The sequence below is a fragment of the Gopherus evgoodei genome, chromosome 4 (assembly GCF_007399415.2).
Source record: "Gopherus evgoodei ecotype Sinaloan lineage chromosome 4, rGopEvg1_v1.p, whole genome shotgun sequence".
Taxonomy (NCBI): Eukaryota; Metazoa; Chordata; order Testudines; family Testudinidae; genus Gopherus; species Gopherus evgoodei.
In genome coordinates, this window is record NC_044325.1 from 7,652,008 (window position 1) to 7,669,535 (window position 17,528).

The 17,528-nt window shown below is 47.5% G+C and overlaps 1 protein-coding gene across 1 annotated transcript in view; it reads right to left on the reverse strand.

Moving 5' to 3' along the window:
- The window catches only part of CDKL1 (cyclin dependent kinase like 1), a 35,634-nt gene extending 18,106 nt beyond the window's left edge, over positions 1-17,528 (reverse strand). The window contains exons 1-4 of the mRNA XM_030562828.1: positions 17,193-17,528; positions 7,140-7,261; positions 2,388-2,460; positions 1,156-1,246 (exon numbers count right to left, since the gene is read on the reverse strand). Coding sequence (XP_030418688.1) covers positions 1,156-1,246; positions 2,388-2,460; positions 7,140-7,261; positions 17,193-17,360 — 454 coding nt within the window. The 5' untranslated portion in view covers positions 17,361-17,528. The remainder of the gene's footprint in view (positions 1-1,155; positions 1,247-2,387; positions 2,461-7,139; positions 7,262-17,192) is intronic.

The following is a 17,528-nucleotide window of genomic DNA, read 5'->3' on the forward strand; positions in this document are numbered from 1 at the left end:
GGCAGGTGAGCACTGCTTGAGGAGGACAGGAGACCCAGGGAGAAACTGTACCGGCTCTTCACTGCTGCTCCCGACAGCCATTGGGAAGAGCCAGAAGTTGGTGGTGGGGCCTGGCCAGAGCTGGGGATCCCCTGCCGTGTTACAGGACAGCTCGTGCAAAGGCCTGTGGGAAGAAAGGGAAGAACCAGCCTGACTAGGAAAAGCTGAGCTGAAAACAACAGGGCTGGTGCTGGAGAGTGGATACCGGGAGCCAGGGCAGAGAGGCCTGGGTGAGTGTAGCCTTGTTTTGCTGGGGGAGGTTTGAGAGGAATTGCTTTTACTATGAGGGATCTGTGGACCTTGGAACTTTATATGAATGAAATGGCTTGAATTTGCTGCATGAGAGAAAAAAGAACAGGAGCATTTGTGGCACCTTAGAGACTAACAAATTTATTTGCGCATAAGCTTACAGCCCACTTCATCAGATGCATGCAGTGGAAAATACAGTAGGAAGATACATATATACACACACAGAGAACATGAAACAATGGGTGTTACTATGCACACTCTAATGAGAGTGATCAGTTAAGGTGAGCTATTATCAGCAGGAGAGAAAAACTTTTTGTAGTGGTAATGAAAATGGTCCATTTCCAGCAATTGACACGAAGGTGTGAGGAACGGGTGTGGCGGATAAACATGGGGAAATAGTTTTAATTTGTGCAATCACCCATCCACTCCCAGTCTTTATTCAAACCTAATTTAATGGTGCCCAGTTTGCAAATTAATTCCAATTCAGCAGTCTCTCATTGGAGGCTGTTTTTGACGTTTTTTTTCCATTTTCCACTGCATGCATCTGATGAAGTGAGCTGTAGCCCACGAAAGCTTATGCTCAGATAAATTTGTTAGTCTCTAAGGTGCCACAAGTACTCCTGTTCTTTTTACGGATACAGACTAACCCGGCTGCCACTCTGAAACCTGCATGAGAGAATATTCCTTTGCATGGGTTGTCTCGAGGGGAAACAGAGGCAAGTGCACTTGTAGTGCCACAGCCTGCCACAGGGGGGCGATCCAGGCAGGACTTCCCTCAGACAGAGTCCTTAATAGAATGTAAATAGCAGGTCAAACACTTTGTGTTTTAAACACACATACTACGTGGAAGAAGTTACCTGCACTTACTTAGTATGCGAGCAAATCCAAAGTCACAAAGTTTAATGACCGCATGCTTAGTTATTAGGATGTTTTCTGGCTTCACATCCCGATGTATGCACTGGAAACACAAAAAAGTGAATTAGGAGCAAGTATCTAAATCTGGAACAGGTTAATTCTGCCACATTCCCATTGCTGAGCGTCCAAAGGCTTTAACCTGACACGTATCATTAACAGAAGATGGAGACTCCTTAACTGTTAAAGCAGCACCCTGCTGGATCCCACAGTAAGCTGGTCTTTTACGTCACACTTGAGATAAGACATGATGCATGTCCACAATTTCAGCTGCGTAGTCCTGCATCGCTCCGACAACCCCCATTCCACTCAAGTGGCCCAGTGTGAAATAATGGAGCGGCATGATGGACATTCACAGAGCTCTTTACATGTGCACGGTTTACTGTGCCAACTAGCATCAAATACAACCCATCAATTTAATGGTGGAGGGATGAAAGCAAGAGAGAGAAAGAGACAAAACAACAAATTCTGCAAGCCAGCTGGGCAGGCTGCCAGGTTCTGTGGCTCAATCTTACGCGGCTGTATTAGTGGAAACAAAATGCTTGTTCCAAAGAGGTCTCTCTCCCACCTCTTAAATCAGCCCTCGGCAGATAAATAAAAGAGAAGATACCAGCTAAGCTCACAGTAAGAAGCATCTCTGATAAGCAACTCTCCCACTTTACATCCTCATACGCAGCCTGGTTAAAGCATGGCTTAGGTTTCCCGTACACTTTTTATTCAGCCTAACACTACGATCCACCTCCCGAAAGCAGAGGTTAGCTGGTCCCTCAGCACATGTCACTTTTGTAACTTTTCACTAGGGAGGCCATAGAAAGACTTTCACCGAATCCAGTCGGTGCTGAATCAGGCCTTGAATTACTAGCTGTCAGGTCTGTTCTCGGCACATGGCTGCGATTGGTGACAGTTCTCACAGAAGGACACGCTGCTACAAGCGATTGTTTAGGCGGGAAGCTCACCTGAAGCTTTAGTATAAAATCACTGAGAACGAACCTCAGGAATCTAAATAATGAACAAAATATTCAGGAGCTTGTAGCAACACCAAAGGTGGGTGTTTTCTAGAAAAAGATGACAATAATCTTGACGACTCCCCAGCACAGAGTACCCCAGACCTGGGAGACTGTAACAGAATCTGCACCCGCTTCAAAGCCAACACTCTGATATAGGGCGCCAGTGTTTATGGGACTTACATTGTGTTTATGGCAAAAGTTTACAGCTTGGAGTGTCTGCCAAGTTATGCTCTTCAGGAGATGCTCTGGGACCCTGTTTTAAAAAAGCACAAGGAGTAACTTTATTTTTAAATGAAACTAGGACAAAGGAGTTAAACTTAAATGCCAGGAAATTGAATGCCATCTACAGCCAAAGCGATCAGGAAAAACAGATCCCCCAATGCAACACTTTGGGACCATTTACACTACAGACTTCACTTAATAGAGACAAGTTACAAGAAATACGGATTTAATCCTCAGCCTACCCACTCTATAATTACAGGAACCCAGAGAAACGTCCACCCACCTTACTGACAACGGAGGCTTTTTCTATCTGTTGCCGGTCTGCTCTCCCCCCATTTTTATGCTACAGCCAGAAACTCTATATGAGACCCTTTCTAGCATGTAAACCTCTTTTCTAAAGTGATGTTTCAAATACAGGTGTTAAGTCTGCAGCAGCTTTGAGGTCTGTCCTCAGGGCACTATGTACTTTCCAGCGCTATTCCAAGTGCCGAACAGATTCGGACAAGTGCTGAGAGGCCTGGCGATTTCAGTTTACAATGACAAGACACAAAGATTTACACTAGCTGAGCCCGATCCAAGGTTTTTGGTGCCATTCACATCTAGCCGACATTGCGTCTGCCCCCTGGCAACCAAACACTGATGCGGGCTGGCTACTGGCGCCTCCTGTCCTGTGGCTAGTCTCATCATTCACATGTCCTGCACCATTAACTCTTCTGACATCCTATGAACAATGCCAATGGCCGGTCTACACCGGCTCTCCCCTGCCAGTGCCGGAGACAGCGAGACATATCACAACACTGAGGCCACCTCTGACTTGTGACACCTCAGCTCACTAGGTCACCAATGCCAAGAGAATGAAAGTTGAGCAAATGAGAGAGGAAGGATTTGCTCTGTTCCCTCCCATCTGTTTAACTTCAATGGCTAACCAACATTTTAGAAAGGGGACATCTTTGTTAAAGATTCAGCTCCCGCCTCTCCACAGTTATGGGGTGCGACAGTTCGTAATACGCATCCTCAGACATTCACGAGGTCCCCCAGCCACACCAGGCAGGGCAGAGCTGACAGTCCTGAGGTTTCAAAGCCCCAACACAAGCGTTTTATGCCTTTTAAGGTTTTTTTCATTCATCCTAAAGAAGCCAAAAAAAGAGGAAGAACATGCCCAATGTTGCACAAATCCTTTGCATGTCACCTTTCCGGCTCTCCTGCCAATGCTGCTGTATCAGGGCTAGAGTCGTGCTCAGGAAACGGTCTCAGAATGACATTACATAGAGTGCTGCCCTCCGACTGCAGTATGAGCTGACATCAAGTTAACATTTGGCAGAGTTATAATTAACAAAAAACAAGGTCTTAACAGGTAATGCCAGGCAGCTTCAGTGAGAGGCAGTGCCACCAGCCCTGCCTGCAACTGCAATGGGACATGCAAGTGTGAGATGTCGTATTTTAATTCTTGTTTCCTTCTGCATAAACCCTTCGCTATTACAAATAACTGTTCTCTCTACACTCTTGCTCTAGGTCAACTGAAGCTTCAGCTCAGATTCCTGGAAACGTCCGTAAAAAGTATTTTCTAGTGAACAAACACTAAGGAACTCAGCAGTGACAAATCATCTCATTATTTTCAGTGCTGGCTATTTTGAAAAGCGTTACATTGTTCTGGATGATTCATGGCCTTAGAGAGTTTAAGGGCAGAAGGGACCAATAAATCATCTAGTCTCACCTCCTGGATACCACACAGCCCTTAAATGTCACCCTGTTACCCTGTGAATTGAGCCCACTCACTTGTGTTTGGCTAATGCAGGTCATCCAGAAAGGCATCAAGTCTTGACTTCGAGACACCAAGGGATGGAGAATCCACCACCTCCCTTGGTAGCGTGTTCCAGGGGTTAATTGCCCTCATGGTTAAAAAATTGTGCCTTATTTCAAACTTGAATTTGTCTGGATTTAATGTCCAGCCACGGTTCCTGTGCTGCCATGCTCCGCTAGAATAAAGAGCCTGTTAGTCTGGGGTATTTTCCCCCTGTGAAGGTCTGGATACATTCTAATCAAGTCACTTCCCAACCTCCTTTTGGTAAACTAGACAGACTGGACTCTCAGTCCGTCACTGAGAAGCGTTTTCTCCTGCTTTCAAGTAGTGTCTGTGGCTCTTCTCGGCGCCCTCTCCAATTTTTCAATATCCTTTCAAAACCGAGGACACTGTTTTCTTAGTGTTGGTCTCACCGATGCCATGTGCAGAGGTAACGTCACCTCCCCCGCCTCTTCGTACACCGCAGGATCACATTAGCCCTTTTTAACACATCACCACACAGGGAGCTCACCAGGAGCTGCCCATCTGCTATGACTCCAAAATCCTTTCCAGAGTCACTGCTTCCCACGACAGTCCCCCATGCTGTAGGCTCGTTGGATCATTAGCTTTCCCGGCCTGACTCAGGTACTGACAGGCAGTGTGACGTGAAGGCTGAGCCATGCCCTATAATTTATTGAAAATGTTAGCACTATCCAATATCGAAGCACATGTTAATCCATTTAACCTGTGCTTTATTGATAGTGGATAGTGCTAATTTTTTAATCAGAACAGTGCATGGTCCTAAGTCGAGTCTATTACATGGATGTATTTACTTTTATCTATCAAACCTGTAATCTCTTCAAAGAAGGAAATCAGGTTCAACAAGACCGATTTTCAATAAAACCATGTTGACTGACATTAATTATATTCCCATCCTTGAATCCTTTACTAATGAGGATATGTGTATTAGTGTTGATTTGTATTGCGGCATGAGTCTCAATCAGAGAGCAGGGCTCCACTGTGCAAGGCCCTGAACGCACAGAGAACAGTTTCAATTAGCTCCAGTCAGGATCCAGGATCCATTGTGCTAAGTGTGGTCCGAACACATACCTGTGTTCTATACAAACCCAGCCCCCGTTCTCAGGAGAACTGTCCGTTCAGAATAACGGAGACCAAGCTTATTCTAATTAGAGCATCTGATCTATTTAGCCTACAGTAAAGTTATTAGTTCAAACTGGAGTTGTTTGAAATGAAGAGACAGTGAACGTCAGGTGTGTTCCCTGACGGGGGCTGCGAATCCCATTTCCTGACTCCAAGTTCCCAGACTCTAGCCAGCGTGCTAGGGAAGCTGCTGCCTAGCTTACAAACCTTATCTCCCATCAGCACGTCCAATTCTTCTGATGAAGCTACTCACCCAGGAGAACAATGGCTCTTGTTCCACCAACCCCTCAATCAATTAGCTTCCCACCGACCAGTCATCTAACCTAAGGCCTGCCAATTTCTAAACTTACGCTGAGCATTTCCATAGCACCAGATCGCCAGGAGTAACTCACGGTCATACATTTCGGTAGAGCATTGTTTATATCACGTCACAAACCAGACAGACACCAGAACGGAGAATGTTTTCTTCCCTCTGTACACACCGCTCCTGTTTTGCACAAATCGCTGCTTGAAGGGAAGTGCTGAGAGCTCTGGGGGCATGAACATAAACACAGTGGCGCATGCATGGTACATGCCAGAGTAACTCTCTGCCAAAGCCGTGCCTGATTCTGTTTGTCCGGAGAGAGAGCCAGACCGCAGACAGCCATGAGTTCCACCTGACCGACCATGCCCGTCACATTATTAATGACCGTGCATGGGTTGGGTAACTGGCCTCACAGGCTACAGACTGAGCCGAGTCAACGTGTCCTGCTCAGCAGAACTGGGAAGTCAGGAGAAGAGACAATAGCGAAACTGCTGCAAGTTCTCACAGTCCAGTCCAAGCAATCAACAAGAGCCCAGCAGAGACAGGCTAGAGGGAGATTTTATGGGACCCAGCGAAAGTAAAGTTGAGCGCAATCACCTGGGCCAGAGATTATTTTAATCTCTAAACAGGAAATGGTGCTGGGTTTATCACAGGAGCTGGAGTGAATATAGCCCCGGACAGCAAAACCCCCTAGACTCTCTAGTCAACCACAAACAGGCAGCAGTCCAGGCTTCCCTCCCTCTGAGTTCAAACCCAGACCCAGAGCGTCCACCTTGGTGAGGGATGGGAGAGAGCATTTCAGGCCGATGCTCACTCAGCATCAGACTAGCTGGCAATCCAGGCCAGCCTGGGCTATTATTTCTTCTCATCTAAATGATGTGGCTGCAGGCCAAACTCTTCTCCCCATAGCGGGACACACAAGAAATAATGCCAACAGGCAGCCGGAACGGTGGGCTTTGCAGGGTGGCTGATGGACACCTGTCCGGTAGGAAGCCAGCAGCCATTGCCCTTCTTGGGCACCCACAGCTCATCACAAGCAATCATGGAGATGGACGAGGACTGCGACTACTGCTGCAGGCTCTCGGGCTGCCTGCTGCTCTCCGGGCCTGCGGGCTGTTTGCAGCGTTAGGATTTCAGAGGTCTCTCAAGCCCTTCTCTCAGCTCCAGTTTGCTCCTGTCAAGCAGGCGAGCTATTACTCTGAATGCTCAGGCTGAGCGACATTATCTCCTTGGTGAACAGCTCTGTGGAGCAGCACTCCCAGGCTCTTTGGGCAATTCTTTCGGACAGCATCGCTAAACCACAGTAACCGAGAGGGTCAAGTGCACTGTGCCGGGCAGCCTTCACATCGCCCCGATGGTTATTAATGAGACTCTCCCAAGAGCACTCTGGGGCCATAAGTAATTCCCACAAACTCTCCCTCGCTCTCCCCCAAACCCCATTGCAGCTCAGGAGCCGGCTACTCACCCCCGCGGGTACTTGTCCAGCTCATGGAGAACCGTGTGGTCACAGTATTCAAAGACCAAGTGGAGCTTCCGTTTCCTCCTGAAGACTTCCAGCAAGTTGACCAGGTTGGGGTGCTTCAGTTGCTGTGAACACACAATGGAGCGGTCTACTTAGTAACGCAGACCGGATGGCTCACCACCCCGTCCTGCAGCTTGGAGCTGAAAAGTGGGGCAGGGGATGGGGGGAGGAGAGAACACTTCTTACACAAAACACCTTGAATGAGCCAGCCTGTGCAATAGGGGGACCAACCTGCCACAACCAGGGCCGGAAGAGGCTAGTGGTTAGTTATTTTCGGAGACATCTGGGGCCACAGATAAACTTGGCTTAAACAGCCACCAACTAGAGAAGATGCTGTCAGGCAAAAAATAATTTCTGTCCATCACAGGTATTTCTGTATCATCCATCACATAGTATCTAGCCTCTGACTGTACCAATGGAAGAAGAGAGTCTTCTTAGACAATGGCTTGGAAACACACACAATAAGACCTTATAGCTGCTGAAAAAAGCTTTTATATAAATGTTAGAAACCTTTTTGGGACTAAGCCATTGAGAATCTCCCCCAATGACACAGTGAAAACTCCCACTCCTTGCTTTGCTAATTCACTGACTGAACTTTTGAGGGGTTCGGAAGTGATTTTTTGTTTTAGTTGTGCTTGGTATCAGGGGCTTCCTTACCAAAGAACTTCAGACCAAGATTCTTAATGTGTGTATGAAGATCTAGCATGTCTAGATCTTTTAGGTTGTCTGTTGCAATATGAAATTGTTATTCCACTTCCTGGTATTGTTAATGTGGGTTTTGTTTTTTTTAAACAAGGTGCATGGATGAATAACTGGTAAAGGAATAGAAAACAGAGCTGGATCCCGGTCCAGCAGAGCACTTAGGTACATGGGTAATTTTAATCAGATGAGTAGTCCCATTGACTCCAAGGGAATTACTCACATGCTTACAAAGACAGACATCCTAAAATTTGCGCTGGACTGAGTTTTAGAATAAACAATGAATTTTCAACATAGGAAACTGACAATAAGGCATCTCCAAGGTTCTGTACTGGGCCATCTTTTAAGATGTGAACGAACGATTCGAAAAAGGGAATGAGCAGCAAAATAGCAGAGAAAAATGACTTAAATTAGCCAGCACTGGAGAAGACTGTAAGGAGGGTCTAGGCTGGCTGGACAAATCAATCGTGGATTACGTAGAGAAGTGCAAGGTAAATACGAGTGTGAATAGTTCGTTCCAATGTGGTGGATTCAATATAACCACACCAGTTAAAAGCCACACTGCAGACAGCTCAGTAAAAACATCTACTCAGAGCACAACTGCAGCTAGAAGAGATGCTAGATTATGTTCAGAAAGGACACAGAATGATACTGAAATTATAACACCATTAGCTACGTCAGTGACTTGCCCTCCCCTTGAATACTGTGGTGTGTTTGCTCATCTCCTCTCACAAAGGATGTAGCCTTGTTAGAAAAGGGTGCAGCCAAAGGGCAGGAAAAGCGATGAAAGGCCTGAAAAGACGGGTGTGTGAGGAGAAGTTGGGAAGATCGGAGCTGTTTAGGTTACAGGCGGGGGCAGAGGGAGACAAGATAGAAGTATCAGAGATAACGAGTGATGTAGTAAAGCTCCTATTCACCTACATCAGGGGTTCTCAAATGTCATTGCACTGCGACCCTCTTCTGACATGCAAAATTACTACATGAGTCCGGGATGGGGGACCGAAGCCTGAGCCCGCCCGAGCACTGCTGCCCTGGGTCAGGGGGTCAAAGCCAAAGCCGAACCACACCTGGTGGGGCGGGGGGCTGAAATCGAAGCCCAGGCAGAGGACCTGGGACCTGAGCCCCACCGCCCTCGGGCTTCGGTTTCAGCCCCAGGCAGTGAGGCTTGGGCTTGGGCCCTGGACCCCAGTAAGTCTAACACCAGCCCTGGCGACCCACTTTGGGGTCCCAACCCACAGTTTGAGAACCTCTGACCTACAGCATAATACACGAGCCAGGGGCCACCCAAATGAATTACAGAGGTGACAGATGAAACTCAGGAGCTTGGATGAGAGCTCCCAGTTATACCACCCCCACGTGAATGAATACACGTCCTTTATCAAAACCGAGGCACACACTTACTGCACCCCCGCCCCCCGTATTTAGTTATATTTCTGTCCCTGGGGCAGAAGATGGAAATCTGGCTGGCTGAAATCAAGAGAACTGAAACATACACACGCACACCCGCCTGGCAGGCTGCGAGTTCTTAAGGAGAAGAGCAGAGGTGAGCTCCAGCCTGTTCGAATCATTACGGTCTGTGTGCAGTGGAAGGTACCATTCATCTTTCAGGCCTTGAAACAGCTTCACTTACAATGCCATACAGACAGCTACCCTGCAAGAGCCACAAATGGGGTCGCTGCCCTGCACGATGCAGATGGCAGCACACGATGCTGAAATGCAGCTGGTTCTGCTGATCAGAGCACAGGGTTGTGGAGCACTTATTAATGGACACAGCTGATTCTGGTTATGCAAAACTGCTGCGCTCTGAATGGCTGTGGGGAGCCAATTTGCCTAATGATTACCCTGTGAAGCTGCAAGTCTCTCTCACTGGTCCCTCTGCTGTGACCGGGGCGCCTGTAACACACGTTCTGGCCACTCTCAGATTATTAGTCCCTCCAGCTGAAGTACCACCGCCAAAATGTACAGGAAAGAGAAAGGGAGGGAGGGGGAAGTATCACAGTGCGGCTGTCAAACCACAGGAAGAACACACATGTATATCCCAAGGGAAATCCATCCATTCTCCCTCCTCCCACCTCACAGCTTCCCCACTCCACCAGCATCCCTATTCTTGTCCCTAAAATAACTTCCCTATGGACCATGATGCTGCTGGGTGGGTTGTCAGCAGTGAGCACTGAACTCATTACCCTGGGATCTAAGAGCACAGACCTTTATTGCTGGAGCTCTGTGGGTGGGTGGAGGTTTCTGGGGCTGCTGCTCAGCCACCACAGGGAGCCAGAGAGCCCTGAGTGTAGCCTAGATGACAAGAACTGCAGATCCTTGGCCCAGCTTGGTTCTGAAACCCAGTTTAAACAAAACCATATCACAGCCCTTCCAACAGCAAGATCCTTGCTGACCAGTGGGTGGGAACGGGAATGAAAGGGGCAGGCAGGGTGACTAGAGGGAGCACAGAATGGCCCAACGTTGAAAAATATGCATTCACCTCTCAGGAATTTTGCTTCCCAGTCATGTGAACATTAGCCTGGGCTCAATTTCAGGAGTTCATTACTACCAACAGGAAACACCCTCAAAATAGCTGGAAGGTTTAAATTCAATAACCCAGCCTCTGGATGCTAGGGTTGCATAGACCGATAACAACCCGCGCGATTGCTGGAATAAGTCCAGGTCTTGCCCAGCGATTAGAAGTCTTCCCATAAGACTAACTGGCCAGTATTTCTCCCCATCGTAGGGTCAGATCATTGAAATGCAGCAGGCTTTAAAAACCCAAGCAGCTTGCATGCACCAGACTAGCCTATGCCCACACATCCAATGTCACAGTAAAACACAGACTCAAGGTGAGACTCTCCCGGAGATTATTTTTTTGTTTATAAGTGACAATGGTGGCAACGCAATACACACAGGAGAGAACAAACAGGCCGTGGTCACCACTGTTTAGAAAGTGAGACTGAAACTCAGACCTGTTTAAAGTTTTAAAGGCGCTTATCCATACACTGTCCTTAATGCGGAGCAGTCACCACGTGTGAGAGAACTGGTGTTTGAAATAAAAGTTGGGATACTTTTAATATCATGTATCCGGATTTACTCTTCCCGTTGAAAGCACCACAAGAGCAATGCTCTGAAACCCGGTGCTGCAGATATTTGATTACTCCCCTAAGCTCTACAGACTCCAGCAGGAGACTGAGGAGAGGGCTGAGCGGTCAAACTTGGCTAGTAAATTACAGCTTATGTGCAGAATTTTAGCAGGCTGCAGCTAAGATCATTAATTTCTAGTTGAACAATACGACTCTGGGCAAAGAACGTTCAGATCTTTAATGCATCAGTCAGTCCGCAGCCATAATTGTGCACTCAAAGGCCCCATAAATCTGCCATTACCTCTCACAGTGCCTTTGTGAGTTGCAGTAGATGGGGTCTAGCTAAAGAAAGCTGCGTTCAGATTTTTAGTGCCACCACTGGCTGTTGTCAGGCAGCAGCAGAGAAGACTTCCCCCTCCTAATCCCAACCCACTCAGTAATGTTCACAGTCACCTGTTACAGCTACATACACTATAGTCAGTCAGTCGGTGGCACGGATGACAGCTTTCAGTTCTAGCTACACAGTCCTCTGCTAACCTGACAGGGAAAAGATCTTATTTTTCCTTCTGTTTCTGAGGAATAGTTGCACTGAATTTTTTTTTCCTCACTCCCTTTGCAGTGCCAGAGCTGAGGTACCTGGTGGCTTCAGTAATTGTTCTCTAGGGAAAGGAGTAATGTTAATGCAACTGCATTCTTCACCTTACGCTGCAGGTCGGACCCTACATCAGGACATCAGTCTCCCCAGATCATTGGCCATGGGGGAAATCCAGCTTTCCTGCCAGCGGGGACAAACCTGGCAGCTGCTTGCGGTCATGGTTTTCCCTTGCCACTTGGCCAGATCAACAGATTAGAAGCAGGTCGGCTTTCACCTCCGTATCAATGTCAGAGCAGGAAACGAGGTGCCAGGCTGGGTGCCAGGCCCTCTGTCGGAGCTCCTAACAGGCTGCTACTAGGCAGCCCAGACTATCTATGCAGTGCCGGAGATGGGGGTGCCGAAGGGCCACTGCCCCCCACTTTTGAGAGCCTGAACTTGGCAAGGGAGCAACGAGAGGGGGCCCCTCCCCCCCACCCCTGCTCTGAAGCTGGGTGGCCTAACAGCTGGAGGGGCAGCCAGGCCAAATCCAAGCGGTGCCACCACCCTGTGCGTCAGGTCATGGTGATGTGACAGGGCAGCAGGAACATCCTGATGGAGATGGGGCTGGGCCAAATCTGAGTGAGCGGCGTCACGACCTGGTGCATGGGGTCTCACCACCACCCAAGTTAGGCCTGTTTTGGTCACTCCCCCTCCAGTTTTGCAGCCCTAGGACTGTCTCTGGGCCGTGGGAAAGGGCTCGGTTCGCTGCTGACAGACAATGTCAGGGATCGTCTCCTGGCACCCAGGGTCCTAGCCTGCATTCACAGGTGTGGGGAAGGGGACGGGGAGAGTTCACGCTTTACCCTTCGGCCTAGGCTCCACAGTTCCCTTGCTGAGAAGGAGACAGGCTGCAGAATTAATCCTTCCTGAAACTCTGGCATCTTTCTCGGGGAATTCAGACCAGCTAGTGACCTGACCAGTGTGAATCACATGAGGAATTTGGTTCGTACTAATGATTTCGAGTTGTGAGCAGTTCTTGGGAGCCGAGTGGCACTAGGGGGCTGGTGCGTGGCCCCTGGTGGAACTGTCCTTGGGCAACTGAGTTTGTTCAGTGAAGGGGATGCGTCAAAGCCAGTTCCTGCATGCCCTGGTCAGCCCTTAGCAGGGAATTTGGTGTTTTACTTTCCAAGGGAAGAGTGAACAGGAGACACGCTAGCACCGAATTCACCTCTACTTTGTGTATTCAGTTTCTCAGAGGGCTGGTTGCTCTGCTGCTTTCTCTGATCTGATAACAGCGCATTCAAAAGGGTGTCATGTTAGACCTCTCCCCCACATACATACCTCGTTGCTCCTTAGCGTACCAAACAAACACAGCCCAGGAGTGGAGAAACAGAGTACACTTGTTCTTAACTCTAACAGAAAAGGCTATGGGCTGTGTCAGCGGCTCACAGGGAAGAAACTAAAACAAGAGATGAGCCGTAAAACAAAATGCAAAAGCTTTGTTCAGGACAATTATTCAGCAATTCCACACAAATAGATCATGAACTAGGGGTCACCCAATGAAACTGATAGGCAGCAGGTTTAAAACAAACAAAAGGCAGTATTTCTTCACACATTGCACAGTCAACCTGTGGAACTCCTTGCCAGAGGATGTTGTGAAGGCCAAGACCATAAAAGGTTCAAAAAAGAACTAGATAAGTTCATAGAGGACAGGCCCATCAGTGGCTATTAGCCAGGATGGGCAGGAATGGTGTCCTGAGCTTCTGTTTGCCAGAAGCTGGGAATGAGCGAAAGGGGATGGATCACTTGATGATTATCTGTTCTGTTCATTCCCTATGGGGCACCTGGCATTGGTCACTGTTGGAAGACTAGATACTGGACTAGATGGACCTTTGGTCTGACCCTGTATGGCCGTTCTTATGTTAGCTACACCTGCTGCTCCAGGAAAGACCATCAGCCCCTTGCCAAAGCTTAGTTCACCCAAGACACCTTCTCTTTGGGGAAGTTCTTCACCCCTTTAAACTCTCAGACAATTCTTCCGATGCAGTGGGGAGACGGTGAGCTCAAGGTTGGCGGCCCCAACTTTTCCCTCTTTACCTTACTGCTGCCTCAGTGAGTCTGAGCAGCCTCCCCTGCCCCCGTTCCAACGTGAGCTTTTTGTGAACGGAGGCCCTGTGCACAGCACTCTATCTGCTGGCAACATTTAAAATTCATCCTTCTAGAAACAGTAAGTATCGGGTTTCTATTGTCGGGGATACGGTTTATACAAAGACTGACCCTGTTTTCACAGCAGTACCTTTTGTATATTTCAAAGCCATCACACACAATGGTATTCCTTTACACTCTCTGCATACTCTGGCTATCCTTCTGAGCCAGCTACCATAGCTTGTTCCTTACACAAGCCTTTGTCCACAAAATATTTACTTTGCAGAACAACTATTTATAAGGGGGCTACATTTTTCACTGAGGAAACAATCTCATTTGATCTTGGACAAACAGCGTATTGCCTAAGCCAAGAAATATCGTAATTAATAAACAAACAATCAGTTACTATTTACAAAGAAAATGTTTAAAAGATAGTGGAGCAGGTCTCCACTTGTTAAATCAACATCACTTCAAACACAGATCTTTTGGTGATGACCTGCAGTTTGTTGGGTTCTTTATTATTATGGGTGTGGGGAAGACGCATTTATCATCCATGCTTCTGACAAGTAGCTTCAGTAACTATTACGTTCGTTTGCAAATCTTTAATATTGACATAAAGCTTAATGCAGTTTGTTAGGAAGAATTATGCAGCTAAACAGACAGAACTGCAGTTTCCCAGTTTGTTCCTGGCAAGGCAACAAACCTATATTCCCTATCAAGCCTGACCCTGCACCGATGGTGCTTTTTTCCTAAAATGGTTCTGGAGTCACTACCATGACTAGACACAGGGATCCAATCCTGCTTCAGCTGAAACAAATGGGTCTTCTACCACCGACTGTGATGGAAGCAGGAGAAAGCCTCAGCAGTCTTATCACAACCTCTCTCGCATTAGGACCCCACAGACTTATATAAACACATGTAATAAAATACCAAATGGGACCATAGCTTATAACAAGGGCAGCTTTGGGGAGATTTTCAGAACTATTGGGACACATTGAAATCTCATATTTACAGCAACAGAAACGTTACTTGGTTCCCAACAAGCAAATTAAGATAATGGAAAAGAACATTGATAGCAGATAATGGTCTCCAACTGCTCCATAAATGCCACACAGAAAGTGGAGTCTGGGAAAAATGCCAAGTAGAAACTAGAGACGGGGGAAATGCTAATACTGGGAAAGAAACCTCTAAACATTGATCTTTAAATAAAGTTCATTTTTAAAAAGACCCTTCACTGAATATTTCCATGTTTTCTGTCAGGCTTTTTGGGCTAAAGCATCCTAAATTCTTGACTTACAGCTTATATAAATGACAATGTTCCATAATGTCTATTTCCAGCCTTAGATGTCTGAATAGGACAGGTTTGGTTGTCTGGGAGTTTCCCTAGGGTTTTTTTGGTTAATATGGGTCACTAACAAGCACCGTTTCTGATGGTTCCTTACACTGTTTTAAAGTATTTATTGTATTTTATTGTGAAACATACGGAGATAAATAAACCGGATTAATTTACAAACACGAATTTAACACGTGCGCATGGGCAGCCGAGAGCAGGATCGACAGAGCAACGAGTTTCTCCCCAAGAGACCTGAGGAGCAGAAGCTCCAAGGCCTCCTCTCACTCCCTAGTTAAGTAGCAAACAGGAGTCACTGGTGTCTCCCAACTAAGGGCCCCAGGCCACAAGCCCTTACGCAAACAAGCAATTTCAAACACGAGCTGAAGCTGAACGTTACTCACATGGGCAGGTCTGCAGGATCAAGGGCCAAGACTTGGTACTTCCACAACTGAAGTGGTAGTGCTCTGCACATGCTCCACAACCCAGCTTTGCCATCTACCACGATCATTGCTACTCTAGGAAGAGACAACCTGGACGGGAAGAGAAGGCTGTTCCTTGGGCTGCTGCTGGCCAATCTATGCATTCTGGTGGGCTCGTAGGGAAGTATCTTGTACAAACACACTCGGGGCCAAAAGTCTGGCTTCCCTACCAACAAGGTCACTCGCAGAATAAGGTCCTACTCCCCACGAGTAAGCACAGCAGCCTCTGACCTCGCAGCTAGATTTGAGAACACAGTGATGTTCATACAGCACCAGTGCAATGAAGTCACTGATCGATTCCTTTTTGGGCCACACTGGTTGTTAGAACAAGTTCAATTTACATTTTAAGCGAGACACATGTATTCACGTTGGATTGAGACTACACATTCTCCCCATCATACATGAATTTTAAGTTCCTCCAAGTGCTCCAAGCCTTAACTCTCAGACCTCTCTTAACATCAGCAAGATTGTGCCTTTCCCTACTACACACGGTCGCCTGTAAGGATGACCAGCAGCATGGTACCACTAGCGCTGCATCAACCAAATAGCTGTTTAGCAAATCTTACTACCAAAGGTACTTACTGAAATCCACCACGCAGGTAACTATCTCAGCTCTGTCAGCAGGGGCTTTGTTGGCTACCCCAGTTGATTTACCCACAGTAAAGAGGGCTTAGGAAAAATGAGTGTCTGGAACATTAAGCCATTTTATATTCAAGAGCAATGCAACCATCACCTAAAGCCACAAGAATTATACAGGTTTCAGAGCAGCAGCCATGTTAGTCTGTATCCGCAAAAAGAACAGGAGCACTTGTAGTATAAGCTTTCCTGGGCTACAGCCCACTTCTTTGGATGCGTAGAATGGAACATATAGTGAGGAGATATATACAGACACAGAAAAGGTGGGAGTTGTCTTACCAACTCTGAGAGGCCAATTAAGTAAGAAAAAAGACTTTAAGTGATAATCAAGATAGTCCAGTACAGACAGTTTGATAAGAGGTGTGAGAAGAAGTGAGCTGTAGTCCACAAAAGCTTATGCTCAAATAAATTTGTTAGTCTCTAAGGTGCCACAAGTACTCCTGTTCTTTTTAAGAATTATATACATTTCCTCCCTCTAAAAACAACTGATAAAGGAAAAGATTGTTGTTGCACTTTTCTTCCCAGAATTAAAATCAGCTCTGTTGGGATATTTATGCAGAACAGTTATAACCCCCCAGACATGCTAGAAATTCCAGATAGCTGTGATTACAGGTGCTGTCACCACTCTGCACAACAACTAGCATGATAAAGAGGGTTGCTGCTCAGGACATAAGTAGTTTGTAAGCAGGGAAGATTTATTCCATCACTGGAAAGCCAGGGGGAGAATCGGTTCGTGTCCCAGTCCTTCTGTGCACAGATGTGAAAATAGCTGCTAGATTTTCAAAATCCCGCAGGCTGCTGGCATTATCAAAGAGCAGAGGGGAATTAGCCACTCAAATCCCGCTGAAAGCCACTGGGACTCCTTGGGATGCTCTGGGAAATACCAGGCTAAAGACAGAGCCAGCTGAGATCTGTATCCAGGCTAGCAGCTTTGGGGAAGTTACCGCCGCGACATTGTTCTTGGAATCAGAATAAGCAAAACCCCGTCGAGTTTAAGCCCAAGCCAAGCTACCCGCGGTCCCAGCGGCAAGTCCTGCGGGCGAACAGCGGCCAGGCAGTTACCTTGAGCATCCGGATCTCTCGAAGGGCGATTTTCTTTATCACCGGATCATCGTCCGATTCTAGGAACTTCTTAATAGCCACGATCTGGCCGGTGTCCCGGCTCCGGCATTTGAACACCACCCCGTAGGAGCCTTCGCCGAGCTTGCCAATTTTCTCATACTTCTCCATGGCCCGGGGAGCAGGTTCTCCGGGGCCGGCTGCGAGCTCGGGCACCGGTCCAGGCACCAGAGCCGATAGCCGGAGTCCCCCGAGCGGCCCCACGCCGGGCTAGGGAAGCAGCCAGCCGCCCTGGGCCCGGCTCGGTGCAGAGCCCGCAGCTCGCCCGGTTCGCGTCCT